At 33.9% G+C, this 12,560-nt stretch overlaps 1 protein-coding gene across 1 annotated transcript; it reads left to right on the top strand.

Moving 5' to 3' along the window:
* Nucleotides 1-5,464, top strand: LOC142636716 (putative inositol transporter 2). Its single transcript, XM_075811003.1, has 6 exons — nt 1-316; nt 620-690; nt 3,012-3,347; nt 3,653-3,760; nt 3,859-4,461; nt 4,611-5,464. The coding sequence occupies exons 1-6, from the start codon at nt 184-186 to the stop codon at nt 5,094-5,096; spliced, it is 1,737 nt and encodes a 578-aa protein (XP_075667118.1). The 5' UTR covers nt 1-183; the 3' UTR covers nt 5,097-5,464.
* The last annotated feature ends 7,096 nt before the right edge of the window (nt 5,465-12,560 follow it).

Below are 12,560 nucleotides of genomic sequence, written 5' to 3'. Positions count from 1 at the left end.
ATTCATGTAAGCTCTCTCTGTCTCTCTGTCTCTCTTTCTCTCTTTCTCTTCTTGTTTAAACTGTCTTTTTCCTTTATCTCTCTGGTTCTTTCTTTTTTTCTTTTTTCTATGAGAAAAAGAATACTCAGTATTTCTTAAAAAAAGACAGTCATCACAAGGAAGAAGAAGAGGAAGAAGAAAAAAATGGAAGGAGGGGTACCTACGGCCGATGTATCAGCATTCAAAGAATGCTTTGCTCTAACATGGAAAAACCCTTACGTTCTTCGGTTAGCTTTCTCTGCTGGGATTGGCGGCCTTCTCTTCGGCTATGACACTGGTATATATAAATATAAAGAAATATGTTAAATCCACAATATTTTTATAATATTTTCACAACAAATCATAGATGGTTAGTTGTTATTGGTTCAAATTTGAACTTAATACTAAGATTATTTTTTTGCCTCAACAATAACCAGTAATAACCTGTCACTTAGAATTTGTTGTAAAAATATGGTAAAAATATTGTGAATATATTATTTCTCATATATAAATATAATCCTCTCTCTCTTTTTGGGTATCTATGCATGTGTTTGTGTATATTCTAAACATGTTTTTTTCGTCACTTTTTTTTGGTGTGCAGGAGTGATATCAGGAGCTCTTCTTTACATTAGAGATGATTTCGACGAGGTAGATCGAAAGACTTACCTGCAGGTGATTTTATCTACTACCAAATACATATCACATAGTCTATGCATGTCTTTGAATGTATCTTCATCTTCTCCTTGTTAATTTTATCCAGTTTCTAAAAGCCTGTTCCTATTTATTTTTCCTAATATATATACATTTAACATTTATTTAATTATTCATTATTATTATTATTATTATTGATGTAGAACTTATGTTTTTTCTAAGTTTTCCATTCTTAATTAGGCACATATATAAACCTGAATTCATGAAAAAAAAACTAAAAAAAAAAGGATAAAAAATTAAGAAATCTTTTTTTAATATAAAAATCACCCAATATAATAATTGAGTCGTTTGGTGAAGTTCACATTTATGGATGTTTGAAATGTTGTTTGGACTAATCCACCAGTCATGATTAATGCTTTTTTCCTCACTTGTCGTGTTCGAGGCGTGTGATCAAACTTTGGTCATACTTAAATATATATAAATAAAATTGAGGAGTCTGTGTTTTTTTGGGAAACATCAAAATTGGAGAAGTCTCTATTCAAGTCCCAAGCAAATCGTTTTCCCTTCTTTTTTAGATAAGTCGTTTTCGTTCAATTACTTTTTATTTTTTTATTTATATTTTTGTTCTTTATTATGAATAGAGAGGTGCTACGTCCACAATATTTTTATAACAATTTTACAACAAATCATAGGTAGTTAGTTGTTATAGGTTCAAATTTGATTCTAGCACTAAGATTACTTTTTTGTCCCAACAATAACAACCAGTAACAACTTGCCACTTATGATTTGTTGTAAAAATGTTGTGGACATATCATTTCTCATTATGGATAAGAATCCATAGATCTAGGAAATCAAAAAAAAAAAAAACATAGATCTCGGTGACAACATAAGAGATTTAAGGATTAAATTCACCCTATACTAAAACGGATCGCCACAAATTAAAATAGAAAATTCTATTGTATATATCTAAAAATAATAATAAACTAGTGTTAGTTTGACAAGTGTCGTTTGTTATGTGGTCAGTACGTTGACAAGTGTCAAAACATGGTTGAGCATGACACTTTTAGTCTTAGACTTCACTTAATCCAACAAGACTTGCTTTTCCAATAAAACGAAGAAGAAATTGGACCTAGAATATTTGGGTCAGCTCAGCTTTATTTTTTATGGGCTTTCACAGGCCCTTCACAACTGTGAAGGCCCCTTCGGCTCAATTTCTATCTATGAATCTATAAAATTAGTTTTTCAATTTTTACGCAATAACACATTTTTTTAATAACCAATATTACTAATTAATCTGCAGTATTCTGTTAAAATTTGACTAATTTCAATTTAAATTTTGTTGCTGAATTTCAAAAACCTTAAATTTACTCGCAATGATTTTGGACTCTGTGGCATCTCCACCCCTATTAAACAAGAAACGGAAGTGAAATCACAAAATTCAATGATGTGATAAGGATCTGGTTAATGAATGTTTTTAAGGCATTTGTTAATGAGTTATTTTAAGAAAATTCAGATACGACTTTTAGGAGAAATATAAAAAGCTATCAAAAATATTAGTTACTTTTTTTTCTTATAAAAAATTTCTAAAAATATTTCCTTAACCAATACCCTTCCATTAACTTTTCCCATCTAATAATTCCTATTAAAATGTTTTAAAAAATTCAAAGTTGCTTTTTTCTTTTATATAATCTTTATTGATTCGAACCAAGAAATTTAATCTCAAATCATGGTGTGTGTATATATATTGGGGGTGGAGGGTTAGGGGATATGTAATAATATACTAATATATAGTTATCTAAAAAATATATAAAATAGAACATGAACTCTGTTTCTAAACAAAAACTTTTTGCTAACATCATAATATTATGCCATGTAAGTTTTTGAGGTTTCAATATTATACACGTCATTATTTTATTATATTTTTTAATTATATATAAATTAAATTCCATTTTTAAACCCTCCATTAAAATTTTATCAAATCATATCTTATTTAAACATTAGAATATATAGTTCCATATACAAATATAATCATAATAAATAACTATACTTGTTCTATATATAAAAAATTAAAATTAAAATTAAAAAGAACTACACTAGTATTAATTAATTACCTTGATTATTGAATTTCATATTTTGACAACAAAAAAAATGTTGAAAGGGAAAAAAAATCATATTTCGTTAAGTTTTCTGGTGCATTGCATGAGTTACCGATTAGTTATTTATTTATTTGTTTGTACTTAACAGGTTCAAAATTAAAAATCCATATTATTACTAATTTGTGAAACTAAAATGTATATTAATAAGTTATTAACTGTGTTTGGTGACAATGCATGTATGTATAGGAAACTATAGTGAGCACGGCAGTTGCAGGAGCAATTATTGGAGCTGCTGTTGGTGGATGGTTGAATGATCGCTATGGAAGGAAACCTGCACTTCTCTTAGGAGACATTTTGTTCTTTATTGGAGCTGTGATCATGGCTGCTGCCAACGGCCCACCTCTTCTCATTGTTGGACGTATTTTTGTTGGATTTGGCGTTGGAATAGCATCAATGACAGCCCCTTTGTACATCTCTGAAGCTTCCCCAGCCAAAATCCGCGGTGCCCTCGTTAGTACCAATGCATTTCTTATAACTGGGGGCCAGTTCCTTTCCTACCTTATCAACTTGGCCTTTACCCAGGTAAGCAAGCAAATGCGGTTGTAAATTTTAAAGTTAGGAGTGCTTGGATACTCATTCACATTTCACCAACTTGCATTGAGTTCAATATAGCATTTCAAAACACTAGTGGTAGCTGTTCTATTTGGAGACGCATAAAAATTTGGGCTACTAATTATATTGAACTTTTCCTTTGTTATTGTAATTGAGTTAACAAAACAGTATAATTTTGCTATTTCAACAGTTTTTTGCTCTCTACAATCAGCTTTTCATTTGCTTGTACTCTAGGCAGATGAAAAAGATGTTAACTTGTGTGTTTTTCTGTATAGGCTCCAGGAACATGGCGCTGGATGCTTGGAGTTGCAGCACTTCCTGCTCTGGTGCAGTTTGCCCTGATGATGTTTCTTCCAGAGTCACCCCGTTGGCTATACCGCAAGGTTCCTCTCTCATAAACTAGTTGTTTCATAGTCTTATATAATCAAATATATGCTTTGTTCGAATCAAAGATTGTTAACCGCGTCTTTTGAATTAACAGGGTAGAAAAGAAGAGGCAAAAGCTATACTGGAGAAAATATACTCAGCCGATCAGTTGGAAACAGAGACGCAAGCTCTACATGAATCTGTAGAAGCAGAGATTAAGGAAACAGGAACTGCTGGAAAGGTTACCTATAAAGAACTCTGGAGAACCAAAACAGTAAGAAGAGGACTAATTGCAGGAATTGGACTTATGATCTTCCAGCAGTGTGTGGGCATAAACACAGTCATGTACTATAGCCCCACCATAATTCAGTTGGCTGGAATTGCAGGTAATCAAACTGCACTCCTCCTCTCACTCGTCACTTCTGGCCTCAATGCTCTGGGCTCCATCGTGAGCATCTTCTTGATTGACCGGACTGGGAGAAGGAAACTTGCTGCTGCCAGTTTGAGTGGTGTGGTAATTGCACTTGCGATTCTATCAGGAATCTTTTACCATACCACAACTCATTCACCAGAAATTACACCAACTGTAACCTCTAATCTCATAGATTACACCTGCCCAGATTATAGTTCGGCTGCAAATGCTAATAGTTGGGATTGTATGAAGTGTTTGAAGGCTTCATCTCCAGCATGTGGGTTCTGTGCCTCAGCTACTAATAAGGTAGATGTAAATTTCATTGTGTATCCCTCTAGAAAGTATTTTCTCAAATTCTAAATAACAGTGCATTAGAGTGCTACTACCTCTTTATGGTTCACTTTTTTCATTTTATTTATTCTCACTTAACTTTGGCATTGTTATCCATCTTACAGTTATGGCCAGGGGAGTGTGTGATCTCAAATGACACAGTGAAAGATATCTGCCAGGGAGATCATAGGCTTTGGTACACTAGGGGATGTCCAAGCAAAACTGGATGGCTTGCACTTGCTGGGTTGGCTCTATACATCATATTTTTCTCTCCTGGAATGGGAACTGTCCCATGGATTGTCAACTCCGAGATCTATCCACTAAGGTATAGAGGCATTTGTGGTGGAATTGCTGCCACAGTAAACTGGTCCGCAAACCTTATTGTAGCCCAGTCCTTCTTATCATTAACAAAAGCTATTGGGACTTCCTTTACTTTCCTCATGTTTGGGGTCATTGCTGTTATAGGCGTATGCTTTGTTTTGATTTGTGTCCCAGAAACAAAGGGCCTACCAATTGAGGAGATAGAGAGCATGCTGCAGGATAGAGCTATTCACTTAAAGTTTTGGAAGAAAAGCTCTGCTAATTTGGAGAAGAATGTCCAAATTACCTGAAAAGAAGTTCTATTTTGTTGAGCTTTGAGTAGGGAATCCTGGTAAATTGGACAATATTTTTATTTTTGCTAAACCAGGAAATTGATCATAAATTACTTTGGTCAATTGTAGTGTGTTTCTCTCTCCAAAAAAAAAAATTTGCAGTGTGTTGTAAGAAGGATATCTGTAATTTTACTTTTAATTGGGCAAAGTGTTGTACGGGTCGAAATTTCACCTTGTGCATAAAATAAACAAGTGCCCTTGTGCATACTATTTAGCTATTGCTTATTGCTTATGAATGACACACCCAACAAAACCAATGGACCTCTGTCCACCCAAAATACTTCCTCATGACATATTAGTTATTTATTGTATGGTTATTTATTGTATGGGCAAGACTTTTTTTCTTTTTTTCTTTTTTTTGAGATTGATTGTATGGGCAAGACTTAAGCACAGTGTTTAGGTTCTGTTCTTTAGGTTCTCCTCCTACGATTTTATCATGTGAAATTTTTTCTCATAGAATAAAAGTGTATATTTTTAGTTAAATAGTCACATCACATGGCTGAATCTTAAATAGAGCATCTAAGAAACAATATTTAAGGTATTGTACTTAAATTTTGTCTCTATTGCATTTGTATACCCACACTTAAAATTCTTGTGCTGATAACGTTTGCACCAAAACGAGATCCTATTGCATTGAATACCTAAAGTAGATCATATCTTTACGTAACTGAAATAAAATATATAGACCTATTCTTTGCTAATAAGGCAGGCCAAGAATTACATGTTGTATTTCATATTAACTTTTTAGACATTTGCAATCTAATAAATTTTAGTATATAATGTTATTATATTCTAGTATATAAAATTATTATTATTATTATTATTATTATTATTATATATTTGGTTTGGAAGAAGATATTTCATATTCAAATCTTAGATCTCTTAAAAAGATCAGAAGATGTCAACCAATTAAGTTACAAAATTTTTGACTTAATTTTTTTATTCATCATTAATCCCCAATATAAAATTACATAATGCACTCAATTACCAAGGAGAAGCACTTTGAATCAGAACCCATTTTTAGTTTACGATTTTGCAAGAAAATCTCATTCTTCTCAACCATTTGCTTTTACTTATAGTAGATCTTACCAATTCTTTCTTTGTATTTTAATGTTTGGATGCCACTGGAACATTAAGCGTGATTTTCCTTGAGAGTTAGGCACTTATATTTCAAAATCAGATTGAGGAAGGATTTGCTTAAGATGATTTCATGAACTTGTGAAACAAGCTTATAAATCATTTCTACATGTTAAATTGTTAATGCTCATATATTCAGAAATTTTCTATATAACTTTTAGTTTTAGGGATTCAAAAAAAGTGGTAGAAATTTTAAATATATGACTCTCCTAACTTATTTACGGTAAATTAAATAATATTAAATTCTTCACATGCTTTATGCCAGAGGTTTATTTTATTTTTTGAATTTAACTTTATTGTTGATGAGCTTTATGAGGTTATACTTAACAGGTAGATGTGAAAAGAACCAGGATCATGTAAATGACATTGTCTAAAAAACATTGAAATACTAAAGTTTGTTTGGTTGTCTTAAACATTGAAATCCAATGTCATTTAGTTCTTAAACAAAGATTTAAGAACTAAAGTTTGTTTGGTTGTCAATGTATAAAGCAAAATTAAAAAATTGTTTTCATAGGACAAAACATTATAAATAAAAGGCCTTGAATACATGAAAATACTTGAAGTTTTTTATTTTTATTTTTTGCAATGTTCAATTTTGTTAAAATAGACATGTGTAAAAGGGAAAATAAAAGGTATAATAATAACTATGAAGTTTACAATTTGATGGTACAAATTTTGCCGAAGTAAATGATTATATTAAATTTTCTTTTGTTTAATGTTGTAATATAAGTACAATATTCAAGTGAGAAGAGATTAAGACAAGGTAATTCTGTTGTTGATGCTTTGACTAGGAGAGTTAGGTTGTCCGCTCTGCTGCTAGTTTGGATGGAATTTGTTCCTTCAAATATAGTCAATTTTGTTAATGTTGATTTACCAACTTCTTAATTAATACAAAAATTAAAGATGGATTTTCTTCTTAAAAAAAAGGGTAAGAAGACATTACATGTTGAACTAAGAACAATAGTTTAAAGGAATAGCTTTCATGCTTGAGAGAGAGAGTTTTAGAAAAACTACCAAAGAAAAAAAAAAGTAAACAAGATTTAAGTTATAAAATGCGTAACATAAAATAAAAGAAAAACCTACAACCATGCACATATTTTATATGTTTTACATAAACATAGTGATAAAGGAATACAACTATACAAGTGGTTTTTCCAACAAAAAAAACAAACAAACAAACAAATAAGATATTTCATAAAAACTAGTATGATCTTCACTACTGAAACTGTACGTTTTTAGACCTCTTAAAACATAAGTTGTTTAACTTAGTTATTTAGCCAAGTGATTAACTTAGGTAAATTATTCAAATCTATGTTAAAACAATAACAATCATATCATGTAAAGCAGTACGGAAATATAAAGAACACACAATATGATAACTCAGGAAAACCAAATCGGTAAAAAACTTGGAGAGGATTTAACCTAGCTATCCTCAATGTAAAATAAGATCCACTATGAAAGAATTAAAGTTTTACAATAGCGGCTTAGACCACTAACATCTTATTACTACTTCGAGTAGAAAACTTACTACCACGACCACGTAACAGCTTCCAGTTCACGGACTACTTCTTTCTTAGATCCACAACATCCACAAGTATACCACTTGTTTTTCTTTAAGCTCTTTATGCAGCAACTGAAATGATCACTAAGCTCTCGACATCAATCTTGATCTTGATAACCCTAAATATGTATGAAGGCAAACACCTCTAGATCTCACAAGTGATTCACACACACAGCATAAACAACAACCTAAAAGCGTGGCTAGGGTTTTTCCTTTTATACTTAAGGCAAAACATAAGACCCTACATGTCAAACGGGCTTGGGCTGAGTTGGAAAATTCGGCAGAAAAAAAAATCTGCACGAGTTTCGACCAATCAAGTCTAATTTTCGATCGATCGAGCTTTGCAAAAATTGAATAGTACTTTTCTACAATTACTCAATTCCAACTTTACATTAAACATACTTTGAGCAGCCAAAATCTAGACTCTAAGTTTTTGCCATGGCTTGCTAACATTACACATTGAGATTCTAATACATTTAGATCCTAAATCCTTAGAACCTAACAAACTCCCCATTTGGCAATCCGTGACAAAACACAAAATAAACAAAATGCTCAAAAGTTACACAAACAGCCCATTACATTAAAAATGTCCAACCAAAAAACAATTCAACCTAACCACTATCTATCAGTTGCAAGTGTAAACAGCAGCACGACTGAATCAACCTGTATATTCCTAAAACACTCAACAAACACATAAACGCATGTATGGAAAATACAAGTAAACAAAATATTATGGTGAATGATAAATTTGACCAACACCATATCGTCCAAAGGAGCCGTCCAGAGCAAAAGATGCATCCCACACAAGAAGGCCGTCCATTTTGCTCGAGGACTTGTTGTGAAATTTTAAAATACTCGCAAGTGTACGAACCGTACCGAAGTATAATTTGACAAGAACAAGGTCGAACCCACAAGGACTTGAATGAATGTAAGAAAATTAATTAAATCTTAACCAAATTAATCCTAATCTAGTTTAATAAAAATTGGTTGTTTTGAAAGTAAATAAACTAAGCAAATAATAAAATTAAGCAAATAGTTAAACTAAACAAAATATATAAAACAATAAAAAGATGTAAACAATCAAGGGAAAGGAATTAAGGTTTTGGAATCCGCCTTGTAAGTCATATCAGCATATATTTATAATCATTAATTTTTCCCAACTACTACATGATAATCTAGAAATCAATCTTGCTATCATGGAAAATATTCTCATTAAAATCTTTATTTTAAAAATCAAAAGCATGTTCTTCTTCGCTTCTTAAGTATAAAATCAAATCATCAATTGTATCTATAGCCAAACAAATCACAAGATATATCCAATTCTAAAAATCAAATCATAAATTGTATCCATTGACAGATAAATCACAAGCGATATCCAATTTTATAATCAAGAATTAATAAACCAAGCATTCAATTAATTAAGATAAATCCTAAATCATGAGAAAAACATGATTAAACTCATATCTAGAATCTCATCTTAGTCAATTGATATAAAGCAAGAACAATTTAAATCGTTAAAGAACAACTGTTGTGGGAGAAATCAAATCACATAAATATTACTAATAATCCTTAACAAGGTTTCATCCTCAACCCTAATTATAAATTTAGCTACTCATAGTAATTAAAATAAAACACAAGAATAAAATACTAAACATTAAACTAGACAAATAAAATAAAACTAACTGTCATGGAAGAAAACCAAAGAAGTAGCCGCACTCTATATGTTCAGCCCTCAGCCCTAGCACTGGCCTCCTTGAATTTTTCCCTAAAGAGCCTTTAAATAGGTCAATGAATCATATTACAAGTTGAATTCCCGTTTGAGGAAAATTCCAGATTTTTAGGCTTCATTTAACCGACAATTTTGGCCCATTTAACGTCATAATTCGGACTTTTGGTAAACTACAAAGTTGTAGCCCTTTACGTTAAATTTCCAAATAAAGTTGAATCATCTTGATCGGACATCTGAGCCGAAAGTTATGCCAAAAATACTAACTAATGTGCAGGCTGAAATCCTAATCCGAATTGAACTTGGATTTGATGCAAATTTCCTTTGATTCTCTGCTCCAATTGGACTTAAATTTAATAAAGTTGGCCTTCTTTAACTTCATTATGGCCCTTGTAAAAGTAAAGTCCATTAGCTTTCTTCTTTGCACAAATCCACTTATTTAATTCCATTCTCCTACAAAAGATAAATTCACGCAATAAGATTCAATTAAGCACAAAATTGATTATTCACCATTATTCCAAAACCAAATATAAAATGCATGAATTACCTCAAAATAAGTATGATAATGCTTTCTAACAATGATATAAATATACAAAATTAAGTTATTATCAATGCGCATCAGTCCATATAAGGATAACCGTCCATGAGAAGGTCGTCTATAGAAGGAAGACCTTCCGTGGGAACAAGATATGCTCGTTATGAAGGCTCCTGGACGAGCCCCTGCTAGGAAAAATGAGAAGGTCGTCTATAGAAGGACGACCTTCCGTGGAAACAAGGAACGCTCGTCAGGGAGGCTCCTGGACGAGCTCCTAACACTTAGGATAATTCCCAAGTATGAACTTGCCTATAAGCTAATATTCCAAGACGTGAGTAAAATCCAAGTTTAGTACTATAACTCCTTACCACATGTATAACTTCCAGTGACAATTATATGAAAACAGTGTAACTCCTAAACGGTTGTAGAAGTTATCCCTGAACTCTCAAACCTCCTCAAATGTAGGGGAAGTTATAAGTCTAATAACCGTTTCTAAGGCGTATTATATAAACGGCCATTCAAACCAGACAAAGGTACGTTCTTATTTTTCCTGAAAAGTTGGAATCCAAAATTTAAGAGAGAAAACTATAACTTTGCCATCAGAGGGTTCTTGGCCAGCAACCCCGGTCACCTTTGATCGTTGTTCTTTCTTTTCCAGGCTTTCAAGACAGTCACCACACCTTTGAAATCCGAAGCATCCAATCTACTGATTTTCTTTGCATCATCAGTTGGCGCCGTCTATAGGGAACAGTGTTCTTTTCGTTTGATTATTTGTTTTCAGCGATTCGTCTTTCCTAGACAAAAGGCTGAATGGTTCGAACAAGATTAAGGACTACCATCCCAGGCCACCAGGAGAGTAGGGATGCTTCTAGTAATCCCCACAGTGATCGTCAGTCAGCGCCTGTCATGCAGCCGCCTTCCGTTCAACATATACAATCCATGGTTGCCGCTATGGCGGAATTAACCCGTTAGAACCAAGAGTTGAATAGGGAGATCAATTTAAGGAGGCAGCACCATGAAAGGCATGCGAAAGGGCAAGCCCAGAGTCAAGAGGGTAGAGGAGAAAACGTTGAGTCTGAGAATCAGTTAAGGGGTATTGCTTCAAGAAGAGTGTCACACTTGGAGAAGGAGATGGATCAGATGAGAAAAGCTATGGATGAAATGAAGGAGAATATGAGACGGGCGAACCCCGTGGATGACTTAGTTCATTGAACGGACTCCCCTTTCACGGCTTCCATCAATAGTCATCACCTACCCTCGAAGTTCAAAATGCCTTCCTTGAATTCATATGATTGAACCCGTGACCCGTGCGATCACATTGCTACTTTCAAGACTACCTTGCACCTTCAAGGGGTTCCGGACGAGATTATATGCAGAGCATTCCCTACCACACTTAAGGGACCAGCGCGGGTGTGGTTCAGCAAAATACCCCCAAACTCTGTGGGCTCATTTGAGGAGTTGAGTAAGTTATTCGTCAATAATTTTATTGGAGGACAACACCACAAGCGTTCCTCTTCTAGTTTGCTAACTATAGAGTAAGGGAAAAATGAGAGTTTGCGGTACTTCATTACCCGGTTCAATAAAGAAGCCTTGACAGTGGATGAAATGGACGACAAGTTGTTATTGGTCGTCTTCCATAATGGGGTCAACTCTGACTTGTTCATTCATAAGCTCTACGAGCAAGAACCACAGACTATGGCCAAACTCGTCCATTCGACCCAAAATTTTATGAATGCTGAGGACGTGATTATAGCCAAGAAAAGGAAGAGAGCAAAGCGTTCGGAAACAGCTCACCCACGTCATCAAGATCAGGGTCCTCGTCCAAAGAAGGCTCGGGCAGAAGAGAAAAAGATAGAGACAGTAAAAAGACGAGTTCCTCAGCGAGAAATCAGCAATATACTCCCTTGAATGCGCAGCTAGAGCAAGTGCTTATGCAAATCAAGGACGATCCGTCCTTGAAGTAGCCAGAGAAAATGAAAGGATCCTAACAAACGCAATAGGAACAAGTATTGTCGCTTTCATAGAGACCATGGGCACGACACGGACTAGTATTTTGATTTAAAGCAACAAATAGAGAATCTTATTAGGTAAGGGAAGTTAAGTAATTTCCTTGGATGAGACCACAAAGACGAGAAGCTGAAGGCCAAGGTGGAAGAGTCATCACAACCCCCACTTGGAGAAATAAGAGTTATTATAGGAGGAACCTCAGCAGCTCGGTCATCTAAATCAAGGAAGACATACCTGAAGGTGGTGCAAAACATCCAGCTGTCCAGACGATCTCCCAAGACGAGGGAAGTAGACAAGCAAGCCATCACGTTCACAGACGAGGATGTTGAAAGAGTTCACCATCCACACGACAACACGATTGTCATTACCCTGCTCATTGCTGATTATACGACCAGGAGGATGTTAGTAGACAATGGAAGTTCGGCGAACATCCTGTATTACCCCACCTTTCAACAA

The sequence above is a fragment of the Castanea sativa genome, chromosome 5, assembly GCF_040712315.1.
Source record: "Castanea sativa cultivar Marrone di Chiusa Pesio chromosome 5, ASM4071231v1".
NCBI classification, from domain to species: domain Eukaryota; kingdom Viridiplantae; phylum Streptophyta; class Magnoliopsida; order Fagales; family Fagaceae; genus Castanea; species Castanea sativa.
Note: the sequence above shows the minus strand (reverse complement) of the source record. Positions and strands in the feature narration are given on the sequence as shown.